This window comes from Mobula birostris, chromosome 23 (genome assembly GCF_030028105.1).
Source record: "Mobula birostris isolate sMobBir1 chromosome 23, sMobBir1.hap1, whole genome shotgun sequence".
Classification (NCBI taxonomy): Eukaryota; Metazoa; Chordata; class Chondrichthyes; order Myliobatiformes; family Myliobatidae; genus Mobula; species Mobula birostris.
Window position 1 is genome coordinate 4,430,232 of NC_092392.1, and position 21,442 is coordinate 4,451,673.

The following is a 21,442-nucleotide window of genomic DNA, read 5'->3' on the forward strand; positions in this document are numbered from 1 at the left end:
TGATACCTCAATCTTCTCTGAGGATCGTCACCTTATCATGGTGGAGAGGCCAGTGAGTTTCTGATATACCAGGAGCGACGCCATCTGGAGTTCAGCTTTTTAGTGCTTACCTCCTGGTAGGGTCACCCGTAGTGCTAAGGTCAAGGGGAAGGTTCCAAAGAGCAATCCAATGAAGCCCTCAGTGCTGGAGATGGCAGAAGATGATGACACATCACAATGGCAATGAAGGCGGATGAAGGCTGCAACAATGAAGAGTCCCCATCATCATGCCATTGGACCCTGACCCTGAGCTGTCAAGGACTATATAGTGGCTGCCCATGCAACAGCCTCTCACTTATAGGCGTTCTCCATTAAGGAAATCCATCCTAACATTCCGGAAACCCCTCAGGGGAACATCATACTCGATCTGAGTAATCGCACTACTATTTTTGCATTTGACTCATATTTAAACAAGTTCAATCATATGAAAAGAATGACAAGTTGAACAGGGTATCAAAGGATTACCTGCATACAAAGAACAAGCCCTTATTTGAACGGAGTGCTGCAGAAAAGGAGGAATGACATATTTATTTAAAAATTATAGTGAGGTAGAATGGCATTGCAGCCTGCAAGGTGATGGTGGAAAGAAATGGTGGAATAACTATTACACTGTCATGCAAAACTCTGCTGACCCAAATAGAATGAAGAATGCTCTGCTCATTTGAAGAATTATTGAACATTAATTATATTCCTTTATTATTTTGTTACCTACAGGAGAATTGAATGATTGCATCACTGTTAATTTGAGAAAAGATTTAACGTTTCTTTCTGCGTTAAACCTAGGCCTGGGTCACCTCATCTCTTGCATTTTGATCAATGGTGCACAGTATTTCAAGAGGATCAGTGAATCAGGGATCAAGAAAATGTGCAGAAATATATTCGTACTGCAGCAGAACCTGACCAACATCACCATGTCTCGAGAGGCAGATCTCGACTTTGCAAGGTTAGTACAGGAGAAGCTGGGAACTGTCTCATTATGAGCAATGATGTAAGGCAAGAATAGAATGTAATTTTCTAGCTTTCACTGTCGAACTCCCATTGGATAAAGAAAAAAAATACTACGTGTCTTTGTTGCCAGGCAGAGCTACAAAATATATACAAAAAATATGGCTGAGTCTCACCACAAATAGCAGAGTAATGCTGGTCCTTTAATCACAGACATGGGAAGCCCAAAATTCAGGGATACAAGCACCGCATCAAAGTTCAAAGTAAATTTATTATCAAAGTTACCAGATACAACCTTGAGATTCATTTTCTTGCGGGCAAACTCAATAAATCCAATAACCATAATAGAATCAATGAAAGACCACACCAACTGGGTGAACAACCAGAGTGCAAAACATAACAAATTGGGTAAATACAAAAAGAAAGCAAAAGAAAAGATAGATAAATAGACAGGCAGACAGACAAGTAAGCAAGCAATAAATATCGAGAACATGAAACGAAGAAGCCTGTTTTCGTGCTGTAATTGTTATATGGTTATATGAAGAATCCTTGAAAGTGAGCAAATCATAAATCTAAAAATTAGTTTGGGAAACACCTCTTCATCAGAAAATGGTAAATATGTGAAACCTAATACTCCACTTAGTTCTTAACTTCGTCATTAATAGAATTTACATTTAAGAGAAGACTAATAGGTTGGAAAATTAATTAATGGAATGCATTTTAGACTCTTCTCCAGATGTACACCCAGTGGCCACTTTATTAGTTCACCTGTACACCTCAGCGGGTGTAGCATTTCTGTCACTTGCAGGGATACATGCCGGAGGAGATTAGTGGGGAGGGATGAATGAACAAGGGAATCACAGATGGAATGCTGCTGTGGAAAGTTGGCGGGGTGTGGGTGGTGGTGGTGGTGGAAGAGGTAAAGATGTGTATCTGAATCAGGGTTAATAACGCTTTTATATGTCATGAATTTAGTTATGTGGCAACAGTACATTGCAATACATAATAAAAACTGTAAATTACAGTAAATATATATATATAAGTTAAATAAATAGTGCAAAAAGAGAAAAAAAAGTAGTAATGCAGTTTTTAAGGGTTCAATGTCCATTCAGAAATCGGATGGCAGAGGAGAAGAAGCTATTCCTGAATCATTGAGTGTGCGCCTTCAGGCTCCTGTGCCTCCTCCCTGACTGTAGGAATGAGAACAGGCCATGTCCTGGTTGATGGGGGTTCTTAATGATGGATGCCGCCTATTTGAGGCATCATTTCTTAAAAATGTCCTGGATGCTGAGAACACTAAGATGCTGGGATGCGGATGGAGCTGACTGAGTTCACAACTTTCTACAGTTTTTCCAGTCCTGTGCATTACCCATCCTCCCTCCATGCCTGAGGGTGATGCAGCCAGTTAGAAAGCTCTCCTTGGTACATCTGTAGAAATTTACGAGTGTCTTTGGTTACATACCAAATCTCCTCAATCTCCTGATGAAACGTAGCCACTGTTGTGCCTTCTTTGTAACTGCATCGATATGCTGGGCTCCAGATAGATCCTCAGAGATGTTGACACCCAGGAACTTGAAATTGCTCACCCTTTCCACTTCTGATCCCTCAACGAGGACTGGTGTGTGTTCCCTTGTCTTACCCTTTCTGAAGTCCACAATCAGCTCTTTGGTCTTACGGATGCTGAGTGCGAGGTTGTTGCTGCGACACCGCTCAGCTAGCTGATCTGTCTTGTATGCCTTCTTGTCATCATCTGAAATTCAGCGGACAATAGCTGTGTCGTCAGCAAATTTATAGAAGGTATTTGAGCTGTGCCTGGTTACACAATCATGGGTGTAGAGAGAGTAGAACTCCATCCTTGAGGTGAACCAGTGTTGATTATGTGAGAGGTGGAGATGTTATTTCTGATCTGCACAGATTGTGGTCTATCGGTGAGGAAGTCGAGGATCCAGCTGAAGAGGGAGGTACAGAGGCCGAGGTTTTGGAGTTTTTTTGAATAGAACTGTAGGAATGATTGTGTTAAACACAGAACTGTTGTCAATGAACAGCAGCCTGACTTAAGGATTAATTTTGTCCAGATGATCCAAAGCCGTGTGAAGAGTAATTGAGAATGCATCTACTGTACACCTATTGTGGCAATAAACAAATTGCAGTTGATCCAGGGCCTTGCTTGGGCAGAAATTGATTCTGACCGTAACCATTATGTGAATGCTGCTGGATGATAGTCATTAAGGCAGCTCACCCTGCACTGCTTGGGTACTATTATGATTGTTACCCTATTGAAGCAGGTGGGAACTTCTAACTGTAGCAATGAGAGATTGAAAATGTCAAGCTTTCAGACCTCTACCAGACACACCACAGATACCAGTCACCTTGTGAGGGTTCACCCTCTTGAAGGACATTCTGACATCAGCCTCTGAGACAGAGATCTCAGGGCCACCAGATAATCCTTACAGCTGTAGTTTTATTCTCCCTTTCAAAGCGCACCTTTAGGTGCTGAGCTCATCTGGGAGTGGTAGATGGCGGAACTAGTGGAGAAAGGATACAGAGGCTCACACAGCAGTAGTTGAGGACAAGAGCAACTCTGTCTCTGTGAAGGTGGCATGAAGATGGGGTGAGCGCAGATGTCAGATATTATTATTCTTTAAAAGTATTAATTATAGCTTTCAGACTTAGACCTTTAAAACTCACAATGAACATCAGTGCTAACTATGTGTCTCTTACTGGCTGTGTTAAATTTCCTGTTCACTATTTTCTGCCATACAAAATGTAAAACCATTAACCTTGTCATCATTTCTGCAATGAATTACTCCAGAGTTTAATTCATTTATATCATATCCATGCAACCTGTGGGCAAACACCATACCAAGCAACAATGGGATCTCTAGATGATAGAAGAGTTGGGGGTTGTGTCAGGTGCTGAATGTTCTTTGAGACAACCCCCTCCCCCAACCCCAAGTAGAAACCTGAACTAAGCCAGAAAAGGCTGAAGAAGGCACTAACTAATACTAACTTTAACCCCATTTCTGCAGGGGGCAACTCCAAAAATGTATGTTAAATAAGTGACCTCCCGAAGACAAATATATGTGAAAAATAAACAGTATTGTAAATTAGTCTCCATAGTAAAAATTACTAAAATATATGAAATTAAAAAAAACAGTATCAATGCATATAATTAGTTAATTATAAGCGAGTAAATAAAAAATCGCTTCCAAAATAAGAAAAATGGATTATGGGAAGAAGAAGCATAAGAACATGGCGTCCCGAAAAAAAAAACAAAGATTATAGAAAAAGAAAGACAAGTCGCCATTTTAATTATGCGAAAATCAAAAATAGGAAACATATAACTACAAATGACCGTCGGATCGGATCATTAGTAATAACGAAAAAGGATAAGTTAAAACAAAAGGTTAACTAAGGGAAAATGATGTTATTCACAGAAGATAAATATTCTATATAAATTATAGAATAATCACTATAGTAATAAACAAAGAACAAAAATCTTAGACTTATAAAAAACCTTCATCGCACGGTAGTAGAAGGTTTATTTTGAAGAAAAAAACCAGAGAGAAAAAAAAATTGGTGCTGGAAGCACCCGACACAGACTAAGAGAGGGTGTCTGTATCAGATGGGAAATTATCATCCAAAAAGCTCCGAGCGGCAGTTGTAGAATGGAAGACACGACGATTTCCATCGGGGAGAGAGATTCTGAGTCGTGCAGGGTACAGTAGTGCCAGTTTGAGATTTTTTTGATAGCATTCCGACATTAAAGGTTTAAAAGTCAGTCGTTCCTTCATCACTTCAGGACTGTAGTCTTGAACTATCCTGAAGGAATGCTGACGATACTTGATCATCCCTTGTCGACGAGCGATCTGGAGAAGTTGTTCTTTAACATTAACATAATGGAAACGAAGAATAACTGGTGTGGGTTTGGAAACAGCCGCTGCCGACTTTACCCATGGTATACGATGGGCGCGGTCGAGTAATGGAGGATCGTTGGGAAAAACTGAACCGAACGAATCCTTTAAAAGTTGAGCAAAGAATATTACAGGATCTCCAACCTCAACGTCCTCGGGTAAGCCAATTAAACGTAAATTTTGTCTTCTCGATCGATTCTCAAGATCAATAACTTTGGATTTAAGTTGTTGGAGCTGTTTAGTAGTCGAAGCTAGATTCTTCTCTAAGATCTCAACTTTTGTATCCATCTTCTGAGATTTAGTATCCAGCTCAGAAATTTTTGCATCATGTTTTTGAACATCAGAATTCAGGGATTTCAAAGATTCCGTGATTGATTTTAAATCTTCATTGAGGCTTTGACGATGTTGTTCAAATTGAGCAGTTAAACTTTCAGATAATTTTATCCGATGCTGCGCAAGCATTTCCTCCAAACACTTCACCATAACTTCGTAAGTTAATTCCGTTGGTTTAGAGTCACCTTTCTTCTTTCCTCCATTCCCATCAGCGTCTTTCCCATCTTTGGTTTTAGATCTCGTACTCATTTCTTTAAGCTCAAAAGTTGCAATTGACAAAAGGAAGTCAATTAATCAGTAATTCAGAGAGATAAAGTAAGTCTTCTGGTGTACTTAAAGTTGATTAAATCAAGGAGATCATAGGTTAAAAAGGATAACGGGAATGGAGCGAAGCCAGGGAGACGACCTCACTCCATGAGCGCTCCCTGCAGAATCCGAATGTTCTTTGATTACACCAGGGGTTCCTAACCTGGGGCCCATGGACCTCTTGCTTAATGGTATTGGTCAATGGCATGAAAAAGGTTGGGAACTTTTTTTAAGGGTGAAATGTGCAAAGATTAAGGGGAACATGAGGGAAAGCTTCTTTGCTCAGAGTGTGTAATAATGAGCTGCCAGCACAAGTGGTCCATGCAAGCTCGATTTCAACGTTTAAGCAAAGTTTGGATAGGTACATGGATAGTAGGGATATGGAGGTGCAGGTCGATGGGAGTAGGCTGTTTAAATGGTTTCAGCATGGACTAGATGGGCCGATGGGTCTGTTTCTCTGCTGTACTTCTCTATGACTCTATGAGCCCCTGGATTACACCAAAATTGATACATTTGCATGTGATCAGTCAGTACCTATGTCATATTATGTGCCCAAATTTCACACTTGTGAGAAATTTATAAACTATACTGGTGGCTCTCTCAATAAGCCGGTGAGCGGAAAGGGTGGCTGGAAAGTAAGCCTCCGATGGATTTCAATCAAGTTGTAATTGATTTGCTTTTAATTCTTTTATTATTTCTCTGGATTGCACTGCCGGTTTCTGTTCACAGCATTACCCTCCTCAAATCTTAGACAGAACATCAGGATCAAGGATAACCTATTTCCACCTCAGTTTTATGGGTTCTAAACTCAGTGGCCACTTTACTCCTTCTTGTTAATTCAAAATACCTCATCAGCCAATCATGTGACAGCAACTCAGTTCACAAAAGTGTGCAGACATAGTTAAGAGGTTCAGTCATTGTTCAAACCAAACATCAGAATGGGGAATAAATGGGATCTAAGTGACTTTAACCTTGAAATGATTGTTGGTGCCAGACAGAGTGGTTAGAGTACCTCTGAAACTGCTGATTTCCTGGGATTTTCATGCACAACTCTCTCTGGAGTTCACAGGGAATGGTGTGAAATAACAAAAAAAAGTCAAGTGAGCAGCAGTTCTGCGGGCGAAAATGCCTTGTTAATGAGATAGTTGCTTTTAGCTTTCTAAAAAATTTCTCTGGATTAAACTGTTGGCTTCTGTTCATAGCATTACGCTTGTCACACCTTATACGTTATACATTATACTGTATTGTCACCAAACAATTGATACTAGAACGTACAATCATCACAGCGATATTTGATTCTGTGCTTCCCGCTCCTTGGAGTACAAATCAATAGTAAATATTAAAAATTTAAATTATAAATCATAAATAGAAAATGGAAAGTAAGGTAGTGCAAAAAAAACCGAGAGGCAGGTCCGGATATTTGGAGGATACGGCCCAGATCCGGGCCAGGATTCGTTCAGCAGTCTTATCACAGTTGGAAAGGAGCTGTTCCCAAATCTGGCCGTACAAGTCTTCAAGCTTCTGAGCCTTCTCATGGAGGGAAGAGGGACGAAAAGTGTGTTGGCTGGGTGGGTCATGCCCTTGATTATCCTGGCAGCACTGCTCCGACAGCGTGCGGTGTAAAGTGAGTCCAAGGACGGAAGATTGGTTTGTGTGATGTACTGCGCTGTGTTCATGATCTTCTGCAGCTTACAACTTCCATACCAGGTTGTGATGCACCCTAGAAGAATGCTTTCTACGGTGCATCTATAAAAATTAGTGAGGGTTTTAGGGGGCAGGCCAAATTTCTTTAGCTTTCTCAGGAAGTAAAGGCACTGGTGGGCCTTCTTGGCAGTGAACTCTGCTTGGTTGGACCAAGACAGGTCATTTGTGATATTGACCCCGAGGAACTTAAAGCTTTTGACCTGTTCCACTTGCGCACCACCGATGTAAATGGGGTCGTGTGGTCCGCTACTCCTTCTGAAGTCAACAACCAATTCCTTCGTCTTGCTGACGTTGAGGGATCGGTTATTGTCTTCGCACCATGCCACCAGGTTTTTAATTTCCTCCCTGTACTCAGCTTACTACCACTCAATTTTATGGGTTCTGTGTTTGCCAATGAGCCAATAAACAGAACCACAGATTCTTCAGCAGATGGGGCAGTTCAATACCATCATTCCCACAATCCTGATTGAGAAGTTGCAGAACCTTGGCCTCTGTACCTCCCTCTGCAACTGGATCCTCAAATTCCTAACCGGAAGACCATAATCTGTGCGGATTGGTGATAACATATCCTCCTCGCTGACGATCAACACTGGCGCACCTCAGGGGTGTGTGCTTAGCCCACTGCTCTACTCTCTATATACACATGATTATGTAGCTAGGCATAGCTCAAATACCATCTATAAACTTGCTGATGATACAACCATTGTTGGTAGAATCTCAGGTGGTGATGAGAGAGCGTACAGGAGTGAGATATGCCAACTAGTGGAGTGGTGCTGCAGCAACAACCTGGCATTCAACATCAGTAAGACGAAAAAACAATGTGGACTTCAGGAATGGTAAGACGAAGGAACACGTACCAATCCTGATAGAGGGATCAGAAGTGGAGAGAGTGAGCAGTTTCAAGTTCCTGGGTATCAAGATCTCTGAAGATCTGACCTGGTCCCAACATATAGATGTAGTTATAAAGAGTTTGAAAAGATTTGGCATGTCAACAAATACGTTCAAAAACTTCTATAGTTGTACCGTGGAGAGCATTCTGACAGGCTGCATCACTGTCTGGTATGTGGGTGGGGTGCTACTGCACAGGACGAAAGAGCTGCAGAGGGTTGTAAATCTAGTCAGCTCCATCTTGGGTACTAGCCCACTAAGCACCCAGGACATCTTCAGAGAGCAGTGTCTCAGAAAGGCGGCATCCATTATTAAGGACCTCCAGCACCCAGGGCATGCCTTGTTCTCACTGTTACTGTCAGGTAGGAGGTACAGAAGCTTGAAGACAAACACTCAGCGATTCAGGAACAGCTTCTTCCCCTCTGCCATTCGATTCCTAAATGAACATCAAACCCTTGGACACTACCTCACTATTTTTATATACAGTATTTCTGATATTTGCAGGTTTTTTAATCTATTCAATATATGTAAACTGCAATTGATTTACTTATTTATTTATTTTTCTCTCTTCTATATTATGTATTGCATTGAACTGCTGCTGCTAAGTTAACAAATTTCACGTCACATGCCGGTGATAATAAACCTGATTCTGATTCTGAAGTTCAAGTTCAAGTTTATTGTCATTCAACCGTACACATGCACACAGCCAAACAAAACATTGTTCCTCTGGGGCCAGGGTGTAAAACACACAGCACATACAGTCACAAAATAAAGTTAACTCAAGTCCCTGAATGGTATGGTCTGATGAAGATTGACAGGTTAACATCAAGTGTAAACTGTACTGGTGGCTCCCTCCAGTACTGGTGTGTGGCCTATGCAACAAGTAGTTTACAGTCAACGTTTTCTACCGAATGCATGGTAACTCCATGTGTTCCCAATGAAGAACTCAAGATTTTCAATCCCAAATCCTCCTGGCCGTTGGACCAAGATTCTCAGTACTTCCTTGAAATTGTGAACATTGTTAGCCCTATTGCTTCTTTCATCATAATTCCTGTCCCAACACATCTCTCCCTGTATAGCGTTTTCATGATTGTCATGATAATATGAAAAATGAAAATAATTTACCCTGCCACTGGTATATTCTAATGATGGGATTCTGAATGATGAATAACATTTCCGTACTGATTTAATTGGCATATTTATTCATTTCACATAAATAGCCAGTCAGATGAATCAACTGTAAAAAAAAACACATTAAACCGGAGGGTGTTTTTTTCCAAAACACAGACATTAGGACAGGCAAGATGGCAATTTTAATTATTCCTCATTGTAGGTTATGTTGATAAGGGTGTACTGTCCCTACTTTATATGAATTATGCTGATATATAAAAATGAAATTTACATTTAGTGTAATGTTTCAAACCAGACCGTGAAACTTTATTCATCCAAAGAAAATTATTTGCAAAACAACCCAGTAAATCTATCTAATTTATTTACAATGCTGAAATATTCCACTGAGTGGTGTGACCAGAATTATAAACATATATCACTCCTTCTGTCTCCAAATGTGAATAAGCTGGACTTTAAATGTTTTATATTGTAAATTATCATCAGTCAATGTTCTCATATGTTACGGTATTTAATGCACTGGAATATTTTATGCAATCCTTAAAGGTTTATCTATTTTCCAGTTTTAAAAAAATCAAACCATGCCTTGCAGTGATAACTAAACTATAGTTCTTTCCTTAATGATACTGGGAAAGGTAACAGCAGTGTTATATTAAGTATTAATCTATTCATGAACTTACTAATAAATTTACGGCAGGCTTTATGAAGCTGGGATTTCTTGTCTGTGCTGAGAACTTACCAGCTTGTATAAAAAGGGCCTTTCAGACTCTAGCCTCAGAGCTAGTGCCTTGAAACACATATCCAATAAGACCCACCTTTGTGCACTTCCACCACAGCAGTACAGTGTTTTCACTCTCAAAGTTCAAAGTATGTATATGTCACCATATACAACACTGAGATTTGTGCTCTTGTGGGCATTCACAGTAAATCCAGGAGACACAATAGAATCAATGAAAGACGGCACCCAACTGGACGGTCGAACAAACAATGTGCAAAAGACAACAAACTAGGCCAATGCAAAGGAAAAATAAATAAATAATAAATAAATTAGCAATAAATATCTAGAACATGAGATGAAGAGTACTTATAAGTGACTCCATAGGTTGTGGGAACAGTTTTGTAATGGGGCAAGTGAAGTTACCCCCTCTGGTTCCAGAGCCCGATGGTTGAGGGGTAATAACTGTTCCTGAACCTGGTGGTGTGGGTCCCAAGGCTCCTGCATCTCCTTCTCGATGGCAGCAGCGAGAAGAGAGCATGGATTGGGTGGTAGGAGTCCTTGATGGTGGATGCTGCTTCCCTGTGACAGTGCTCCCTGTAGATTTGCTCAGTGGTGGGGAGGGGTTTACTCGTGATGGATTGGACTATCCACTATGCTTTGTAGGATTTTCTATTCAGGGGCAATTGTGTTTCCATAACAAGCTGTAGTGCAACCAGTCAGTATACTCTCCAACACACATCTATGGAAGTATGTTGATTTTTTTTTGTCATGCTGAATCTTCTCAAACTTCAAAGAAAGTAGAGATGCTGCTGTGTTTTCTTCATAATTACACTTACGTGCCTGGCACAGGGCAGATCCTCTGAAATAATTACACCGAGAAATTTGAAGTTCCTGACCCTCTCTACCTCTGATCCCCCTCATGAGGACTGACTCATGAACCTCCGATTTCCTTCTCCTGAAGTCAATAATCAGCTCCTTGGTCTTGCTGACATTGAGTGAGAGATTGTTGTTGTTCCACTACCCAGCCAAATTTTCAGTCTCCCTCCCACCTGCTGATTCGTTACCCACTTTGATTTGGCCAACGACATTAGTGTTATCAGCAAACTTAAGTATGGCTTTGGAGCCTCACAAAGCCATACTTAAGCCTCACAATCGTAATTATAAAGCGAGTAGAGCAGGAGACTAAGCACACCCCCTTACAGTGCGCCTGTGCTGGTGCAGATCAAAGAGGAAACGTTGCTGCCAATCCGAACTGACTGGAGTCGGCAAGTGAGGAAATTGAAGATCTGATTGCACAAGGAGATATTGAGGCCAAGTTCTTGGTGCTTATTGATTGGTTTTGTTGGTTTGATAGTATTGAATGCTGAGCTGTAGTGATAAAGAGCATCCTGATGTTTTTATTTTTTCTGTCCAGATGTTCCAGGGTTGAGTGAATAGTCAATTAAATGACCTGTTGCTCTGGTAGGCAAATTGGACCAGATGCAAGTCGCATCTCAGGCAGGAGTTGACACGTTTCATCACCAACCTCTCAAAGCACTTCATCCCATAACTACTGCAAGATGATAGTCATTGAGGCATGTTACCACATTCACCCCGTCAAGGCCTGCTGAACTATTAATCTGCCTAGTCCGATCGACTTGCACCTGGACCATTGCCCTCTAAACCGTTAAAGTCAAATGTGAATAAAACTCAGGAGACCAGCTTACACATAGTAAGCCCCTTACATTACTGTTGCAAGATGTTATTTGAACTGATACGCCCACCAAGTCTGTTGGTGCAAACTTTAATTACTTTGATAAGAGAGTCCGCTAAATCAAAGCTTAATGACAGATGGATGTGCTGTCCAGTCCTTATCAGTTATTCCCTTTGCTAGGCCCTGACTTAATTACAGATAGATGTTCATTCCTGTCCTTATCAGTGAGTACTTCTCCCCCTACTCAAACATGGGCACAATGTACAATGTGTTATCACAACTCTCAATGTCTCTCTGCAAACCAAGGAGAACTGGTAATGAGCCTGTCTTAGCTAACTGCTGAAGAAGGAGTTTACTTCAGTTCAAAAATTCCTATTCAGTCCCAATTATTCTTTTAGCCAGAGGTTACATAGGTTCAAAATGATTTTTTTATATCTCCAATTCCTCAATACCCCTCCCATCTATTTACCTATCCAAATTTCTCTTAGATGTTGAAATAGACCCCACATCCACCACTTACACTGGCAGCTCGTTCCACACTCTCACTACTCCCTGAGTGAAGAAGTTCCCTCTCATGTTCCCCTTAAACACTTCACCTTTCACCCGTAACCCATGACCTCTAGTTGTAGTCTCACCCAAGCTCAATCAAAAAAAGCATTCTTGCCTTTACCCTGCCTATATCCCTCGTGATTTTGTATACCTCTATCAAATTTTCCTGCAATCTTTTACATTCTAAGAAATAAAGTCCGAACCTGTTCATTTCAGGTCCTCAAGTCCCAGCAACATCCTTGTAAATTTTCTCTGCACTCTTTCAATCTTATTTACATCTTTCCGGTAGGTAGATGACCAAAACTGCACACAATACTCCAAATTAGGCCTTATCAACGTCTTATACAACTTCAACATAACATTCCATCTCCTTTACTCAATATTTGATTTATGAAGGCAAGTGTGCCAAAAGCTTTCTTTATAACCCTATCTCACTTGCAAGAAATTTTGTATCTGTATTCCTAAATCGCTCTGTTCTACCGCACTCCTCACTGCCCTACTGCTCATCATTTAAGATCTACCCTGGCTGGTCCTCCCAAAGTGCAACACCTCTGTTCAGGGTCCATGACCTTGCTGCTACATTGCTTCATATCTATAGATTCTGTGTTTGTCTCCCAAGTAAATACAGATGCAAAAAATTAATTTATGTTCTCCCCCATCTCTTTTAACTCCAAGCATTGATTACCACTCTGATCATTCAGAGTTTCAATTTTGTCTATCCTTTTTGCTCTTAATATACACACCTTGTGAAGCTCTTTAGATTCTCCTTCACCTTGTCTGCTAGGGTAACCCTGCCTGACCCTGCTACGCATAATCTTCTTTTTCTTAACTAGGTCCTTAATATCTCTTGAAGACCAAGGTTCCCTAAAACTGTTTAAGGAATAACTATTCCCTGAACCTGTTTAGGGAATAATTGAAACCTGCTTGAAGCAGGTGGATATCTCAGACTGCCAAAGGCAGAGGTTAAAGATCTCTATGAACACACCTGCCAATTGATCAGCACAGGTCTTTAATACTTGGACAGGTACTCCCTCTGGACCGGTTCACCCTCCTAAAGGATGCTCTCACATCGGCCTTTGAGACTGAAATCACAGGGTCACCAGGGACTGTGGGAGTTTGTGAAGGTTCTTCCATGTTTTGACTGTCAAAGCGAGCTTAGAAGGCTTTGAGCTTATCTGGTAGCAAAGCTTTATTGTCACCAAAATTGCTTAGCTTTACTTTGTTAGAGTTAATTGCATTCAAGCATTGCCTTAGCTGTAGAACATCCTTCAGTGATTCTCCAGAAAGCCATCTCACATTTGAAGTGGCAATTCTGGAGACCACAGCTGGACCTCTTCTATCTTATTTGGTCACCACTGATCTGGCCCTCATCGGAATGTGGATTTCATGGTTTATCCAGGGCTTCTGCTTGAGGAGGACTCGAAGTGATTTTGTGGGGACACACTCGTCTATGACTGTTTATATAAAGTTTGTGACAACCGTGGTGTATTCATTCAGAGCCTCTAATGAAGTCTTTGAACACAGCCCAGTCCACCAACTCCAAGCAATCCCTTGACTGCTCCTCTGCCTCCCACAACCACCTCTTTGTTGTCCTTATCTTTGAGCCTTGTTCTTTTGTCTTTGTCTGAATACAGCTAGGAGAAAGACAGCCAAGTGTTCAGATTTCGCAAAACGTAGTCTTGTCATTCCTAATCTTAGTAGAGCAGTGTTAGAGCGTGTTGGGACTCCTAGTGCTGCAGGTGATATGTTGATGATAATTGGACATAATTTTCAGATTTTCAAGTCAGCCTTGTTGTTCACTTTCTGTGGAAATACTGAAAGCTGGATTTCAAGTTGAAGGTCAAGTTTATTGTCATCTGACTGTACATATATACAAACAAATGAAACACCATTCCTCCAGACTATGGTGCAAACACAAAACAAAGGTAACACATAGCCCATATACCAAAATATACAAAATATTACCAGAAATAAGTTAATAAAATGCTTGTGGTGTGCAACCCAGGTAAACAGCTCGCTGTCCAGGTGATGAGTCCTCAGTGGTGGCAAGGTACTGTATTCATTAGTCTCACAGCATGAGGGCAGAAGCTGTTACTCAGTCTTGCAGTCCTAGTCCTGATGCTTCTCCGTCTCCTTCCTGACGGTAGTGGGTCATGGACTGTGGGAAGGGTAGTAGGGATTCTCAACAGTGCTTCAGGCCCTTGGTCTGCAGTGCTTCTGGTAAATGTCACTCAGAAATCAAAACAGCAAAATAAAAAAACAACTGCATACATTTTCTGAATAATTGACAGCATAAATTGAAGAAACAGATAGCTCATCTCATTAAAGAGAGAGATTAGCTTTACTTGACACGTGTACATTGAAACATAAGACCATAAGACAAAGGAGCAGAAGTCAGCCATTTGGCCCATCGAGTCTGCTCTGCCATTTTGTCATGAGCTGATCCATTCTCCCATTTAGTCCCACTCCCCCGCCTTCTCACCATAACCTTTGATGCCCTGGCTACTCAGATACCTATCAATCTCTGCCTTAAATACACCCAATGACTTGGCCTCCACTGCTGCCCGTGGCAACAGATTCCATAGATTCACCACCCTCTGGCTAAAAAAATTTCTTCGCATTTCTGTTCTGAATGGGCGCCCTTCAATCCTTAAGTCATGCCCTCTCGTACTAGACTCCTCCATCATGGGAAACAACTTTGCCACATCCACTCTGTCCATGCCTTTCAACATTCGGAATGTTTCTATGAGGTCCCCCCTCATTCTTCTAAACTCCAAGGAATACAGTCCAACAGCGGACAAACGTTTCTCATATGTTAACCCTCTCATTCTCAGAATCATTCTAGTGAATCTTCTGTGTACCCTCTCCAACGTCAGCACATCCTTTCTTAAATAAGGAGACCAAAACTGCCCACAGTACTCCAAGTGAGGTCTCACCAGCGCCTTATAGAGCCTCAACATCACATCCCTGCTCCTATACTCTAGAAATTCCTCTAGAAATGAATGCCAACATTGCATTCGCCTTCTTCACCACCGACTCAACCTGGAGGTTAACCTTAAGAGTATCCTGTACGAGGACTCCCAAATCCCGTTGCATCTCAGAACTTTGAATTCTCTCCCCATTTAAATAATAGTTTGCCGGTTTATTTCTTCTGCCAAAGTGCATAACCATACACTTTCCAACAGTGTATTTCATTTGCCACTTCTCTGCCCATTCTTCCAATCTATCCAAGTCTCTCTGCAGACTCTCTGTTTCCTCAGTACTACCGGCCCCTCCACCTATCTTCGTATCATCAGCAAACTTAGCCACAAAGCCACCTATTCCATAATCCAAATCATTGGTGTACAACATAAAAAGAAGCGGCCCCAACACGGACCCCTGTGGAACACCACTGGTAACCGGCAGCCAACCAGAATAGGATCCCTTTATTCCCACTCTCTGTTTCCTACCAATCAGCCAACGCCCTATCCACGTATGTAAATTTCCCGTAATTCCATGGCCTCTTATCTTGATAAGCAGCCTCATGTGTGGTACCTTGTCAAAGGCCTTCTGAAAATCCAAATATACAACATCCACTGCATCTCCCTTGTCTAGCCTACTTGTAATTTCCTCAAAAGATTGTAATAGGTTTGTCAGGCAGGATTTTCCTTTAAGGAATCCATGCTGAGTTCTGCCTATCTTGTCATATGCCTCGGTACTCTGTAACCTCATCCTTGACAATCGACTCCAACAACTTCCCAACCACCGATGTCAAGCTAACAGGTCTATAATTTCCTTTTTGCTTCCTTGTCCCCTTCTTAAATAGCAGAGCGACATTTGCAATCTTCCAGTCCTCTGGAACCATGCCAGAATCTGTCGACTTTTGAAAGATCATCGCTAATGCCTCTGCAATCTCCACAGCTACTTCCTTCAGAACACAAGGGTGTATTCCATCTGGTCCGGGAGATTTATCTACCTTTAGACCATTCAGCTTCCTGAGTACTTTCTCTGTCGTAATTGTGACTGCGCATACTTCTCTTCCCTGCCAGCCTTGAGTGTCCGGTGTACTGCTGATGTCTTCCTCAGTGAAGACCGATGCAAAATACTCGTTCAGTTCCTCCACCATCTCCTTATCTCCCATTACAATTTCTCCAGCATCGTTTTCTATCGGTCCTATATCTACTCTCACCTGTCTTTTACTCTTTATATACTTGAAAAAGCTTTTAGTATCCTCTTTGATATTATTTGCTAGCTTCCTTTCATAGTTCATCTTATCCCTCTTAATAACCTTCTTAGTTTCCTTTAGTAAGCTTTTAAAGACTTCCCAATCATCTGTCTTCCCACTAATTTTTGCTTCCTTGTATGCCCTCTCCTTTGCTTTAACTTTGGCTTTGACTTCTCTTGTCAGCCACGGTTGCATCCTTTTTCCATTCGAAAATTTCATTTTTGGAATATACCTGTCTTGCACCTTCCTCACTTCTCGCATAAACTCCAGCCACTACTGCTCTGCTGTCCTTCCCGCCAGTGTCCCTCTGCTTACCTTCCTATCCTTCCGATACACCGTGTATCCTTGGGCGTTCAGCTCCCAGAGACATGCATCCTTTAGGCACGTCTCACTGATGGCCACCGTATCATACCTGCCAATCTGTAGCTGTACAACAAGATCATCCACCTTATTCCTTATGCTGCGTGCATTTAAGTATAACACCTTAAGACCAGTATTTGGTACTTTTCGCTTTGATTGCACTGCAACTTTATTACACTGCAACTCATCCCGATGGCTAAAATTTGCTCTATCACCTGCCTGTCTTTCCTGACATCTTTACTGCTCACTATCTTAGATTTATTTCTGTTTTCCCCTTCCTCCGCTCTAGCATTCCGGTTCCCATTCCCCTGCCAAATTAGTTTAAACCCTCCCTAACAGCTCTATTAAACCTTCCTGCCAGGATATTGGGCCCCTTCGGGTACAGGTGTAACCTGTCCTTTTTGAACAAGTCATACTTCCCCCAGAAGAGATCCCAATTATCCAAGAATCTGAAGCCCTGCCCCCTGCACCAGTCTCTCAGCCACGCATTCATCCGCCTGATCCTACTATTCTTGCCCTCGCTAGCATGTGGCACAGGTAGCAATCCCGAGATTACTACCCTGGAGGTCCTGCTTCTCAGCTTCCTTCCTAACTCCCAGAAATCTCTCTTCAGGACCTCCTCTTTTGTCCTGTCTATGTCATTGGTACCAACGTGTACCAAGACAACTGGCTGCTCACCCTCCCCTTTCAGAATATTCAGGACCCAATCTGAGACATCCCGTACCCTGGCACCTGGGAGGCAAAACACCATATGGGTATCTCTATCTGGCTCACAGAATCTCCTGTCCGTTCCGCTGACTATGGAATCCCCTATGACTACTGCATTCTTCTCCTCCCTCCTTCCCTCCTCCACAACAGTGCCAGGCTCAGTGCCAGAGACCCGGTCACCGTGGGCATCCACCGTCAGGTCATCCCCCTCAACAGCATCCAAAACGAGATACTTGTTGCTGAGGGGGACAGCCACAGGTGTGCTCTCCACTATCCGGGCATTTTCCGTCCCTCTCCTGACAGTCGCCCAGTTTACTGACTCCTGTAGCCTAGGGATGACTGCCTCCCTGTAGCTCCTGTCTATCATCTCTTCACTTTCCCTGATAAGCAGTAGGTCATCAAGCTGCAGCTCCAGGTCCCTAACACGGTCTCTGAGGAGCTGCATCTCTGTGCACCTGGCTCAGATGTGGCCATCAGGGAGGCTGGAGGTCTCCCAGGATTCCCACATCTGACACCCTGAACAAAGTATTAACTCTGCAGGCATGCTGTCTAATTCTACAGGAATGAAACAGGAAAAATAAGTCTACTCACCCACTTACCTTGACAAACTGACGAACTTTTTAAACCGTTAGCTCGTACTGTTAGCTGTGTGAGCTCTGCTGTTCCTGTCTGTCCGGGCCGATTCGCCAAGGGGAAGAAGAAAGAGTTGGTGCTTCGCCCTTGCCTCTTCCCGTTACCGCCGAAGCCCGTTGAAGCCAAAGCCCTGTACTCTGCTGCCACTCACTCCACTGTCCGCTGTGTCGGGTGGTCTCCTTTTTAAACTCTCCGCATTGTCCTCTCTACGTCACATGCCTGCACGGTCTCGTCCTTCTTGCACTCGAAGAAGTTTTTTAAAAAACTGCCTTCCTTCAGAATTCAGCTCCTACGCCACTCTGCTTGTCCCGATCCAAAAGACAGCCGTTGGAAATAACCTTCCTTTTTAAACTCTCCACGCTGCCCTGTCTACGTCACGCGCCTGCGCAGTCTCGTCCTTCTTGCACTCGAAGAAGTTTTTAAAAAAACTGCCTTCCTTCAGAATTCAACTCCCACACCTTGTCCCGAATGCTTGTCACATGCTTGTCCCGAAGTGAAATAAGTCATAAAGTGAAATGCATTGTTTGCATCAAATCAAATTAAATCAGCAAGGATTTAATCAGAATCCAAATCATATGTCTTCGGAATGTGGTAGTGTGGCACTTACCTCACATACCTTTTCCCATGGATGACCAACTCGACTCAACTAATAAACTGGTCCACAAGTAAGAAGACTGTGAGTTCAATTGTACCTCAGAAATGAACACTTTTTCATTGCAATAATGAGGAAGTATTTCAGCTGAAATGTTAAATTAGGGTCTGTCCAGGTGCTGGTAAGTTATGTAAATCCAAAAGAAAAGTATTGCTCTTGTGCTGCTGGTTAACACTTATACCCCCACAATAAAAAGTCAAAGAGTAATTTATTATCAAAGTCAATAGATCAATCTATCATTGGCATAGGCTAGTTTAAGCTCAAGTTTGTCATTCAACCATTCACACGTATAGAGCTAAGCAAAACATTGTTCCTTTGGGGCCAAGTTGAGAAACACAGTACATATAATCGGACACAGCACATTTTGTTATGATGCAGCTGATTCAGACAAAAAATAATATTAGCAATTCCAGAGTGACATGGCCTGAAGATTGACAGGTTGACATAAGGTGTGAGGTGCATATCTGTACAACAGTACAATGTCACTGGCACTATTATAATAAAACAAGCAGTCGTATAAATATGTGAAACTGCAGCAATAAATGACAAAAAGAGACCAAAAGCAGTGGACTGAGCACACAGTGTGATGCGGCCAGGGTTATTGCTGCCAGTATGGACTGTCTGTTGCTTTATCTGCCCATGTAACACAGTCATGGTCAAATTATTAATTGTATAGCAGTTTTTAGACTTATTTAAATCAAAGCCTTTTTTTTCTCCAGTGCCTTTTTAACAGTTATTTATGCAGATCATGCTGCAGCAAAACATTATTGAGATGGTGGATCATTGAACTAAGACTAATATTAGGCACAATGACTCTTCACGGTGTTGTATCAATCTGATATGTCACTGAATGTAAGAAAGCAAGTGACAAAAGAACTCTGCACATTCCTGCTGCCATGGATATCCAGCCTGCTGGTTTGTAATAATAGGAGAGAATGTCTGACATCTCAAGTTAAAACAATGCTGTATAGTTTTAAAAGTTCCCAAAAAAGTTAGCGAGATATTTTTTTAAGAGTTGACTTCATGACACATTGCAGATATAAGTGATATTGATGCATGTTTAAAGTGGTACGAAATGGCCCACACGGGAGTGACAGTCTTGGCTGCAGCGACTGCACTTGAAGGCGCTGTCCTCCAGTGTTGTCTTGGTGCTGTTTTTCTGGCGAGTGCGCTTTTCTTCAGCAGCAAGCCTCAGCTTCTCTTCTCCTCTTTTTAGTCCTCTGCGTAGTTCCAGCCTCCAGTGAGAGTGATCACTTGCGATGTCCTCCCGCCTCTCGACGTTCATTTTCAGTGACTTCATGCCTCCCTTGCAAACATCGTTGAATCGAAGATGGGGCTGCCCTTGTGCTCTCATGCCAGAGGCCAGTTCCCTGTACAGCAGGTCTTTCGGGATCATCCCATCTGACACGTGGTGTACGTGGCCCAGCCAGCGGAGACGGCGTTGTTGGAGCAGGGTGAAGAGGCTGGGTAACTGGGTGCGGGCCGGGACCTCATTGTTGGTGACTCGGTCAGTCCACGTGATGTCCAGGATGCGTCTCAGGCTGTGAAGGTGGAAGGCGTTGAGACGCTGCTCTTGTCTGGAGTAGAGGCTCCAGGTCTCGCTGCCGTAAAGCAGTGTGCTGAGGACGCAGGCCCTGTAGACTGCAACCTTAGTGTGCGTCGTCGGCTTTCTGTTCTCCCAGACTCTCAAACAAATAGTCTGATAATGTATTTTACCAATGTTTGTTTAAAATTACTGTACATTCATTGGCTGTAATTTTTCGCTTCAGATCCCCTCATGCGTGCTTCATAGGTGTAAATCATTGACAGAGATTGTAAGGTCATGAAGAGACCTTATCATTATTTCTGTACAGAACCATCTAGTCCAGCATGGTCACGTATATCTCCAAATCATATCATTCCTGCCAACTATCGACATTAACATTACTGTTTCTCATCCGTTACTTATTGGAATGAAGGACAGAGGAAGTCTAATGAAAGATGGGAAATAGATTCACAAGGTTTTGAAAAGAAATAGTAATAATGCTGAGAGCCCTAAGCATTTCAAAGGTGCTTATTTGAAGGACAGTGAGTTGTGAAGAGTGTGAGCTGTGTCAGGAAAAGTGAGAAATGACCAAGAAATTATTTGTAAATGGGAACAAGACCTTGAATGACAAGGGGATTCATGCATGATGGATAAGTAATATTCAGTAATTTGATGATGTTTAAAGTTCATGAACAAAATGTCACATATGAAATGGTCAATTTCTGTTAATTCCACACTTGTTTCCGCTGGAAGATCAGGGCCAAATTTATTACTGGAAGGTTGTAATTAACTCTGAAATCTGTATTGCCTTTGGCCATGAACACTTTGCATAAATGAGTTTCAACTCAACACTAATTTAATATAATTTTTCATTCTTTTCTTTGAGGTAATTCATAAATATTTATGGCATACCTAACTTGTACAAAACTTCAAAATTTGATGGATGATTTCAGTGATCATATCTCATGAAATATAAAAAGTGAATATAATTGGTCTTCTATATCCTTAAGATTTCCTGTTTCGACTTTGTGCGTTATTGCAATCATCTGGACAGCCTTATTTTCAATCAGATACTGTGTATGCTTTAGGTAGTCACAGTTCCAAATTATAAAGGTTTTTTATTTGTAGACAATCCCTTTTATC

General features: G+C 42.0%; 1 protein-coding gene across 1 annotated transcript in view; it reads left to right on the forward strand.

Moving 5' to 3' along the window:
- exoc4 (exocyst complex component 4) overlaps window positions 1–21,442 on the forward strand; it is a 554,471-nt gene that overhangs the window by 528,640 nt on the left and 4,389 nt on the right. The window contains exon 16 of the mRNA XM_072241246.1: window positions 823–982. Within this exon, the coding sequence (XP_072097347.1) occupies window positions 823–982 (160 nt within the window). The remainder of the gene's footprint in view (window positions 1–822; window positions 983–21,442) is intronic.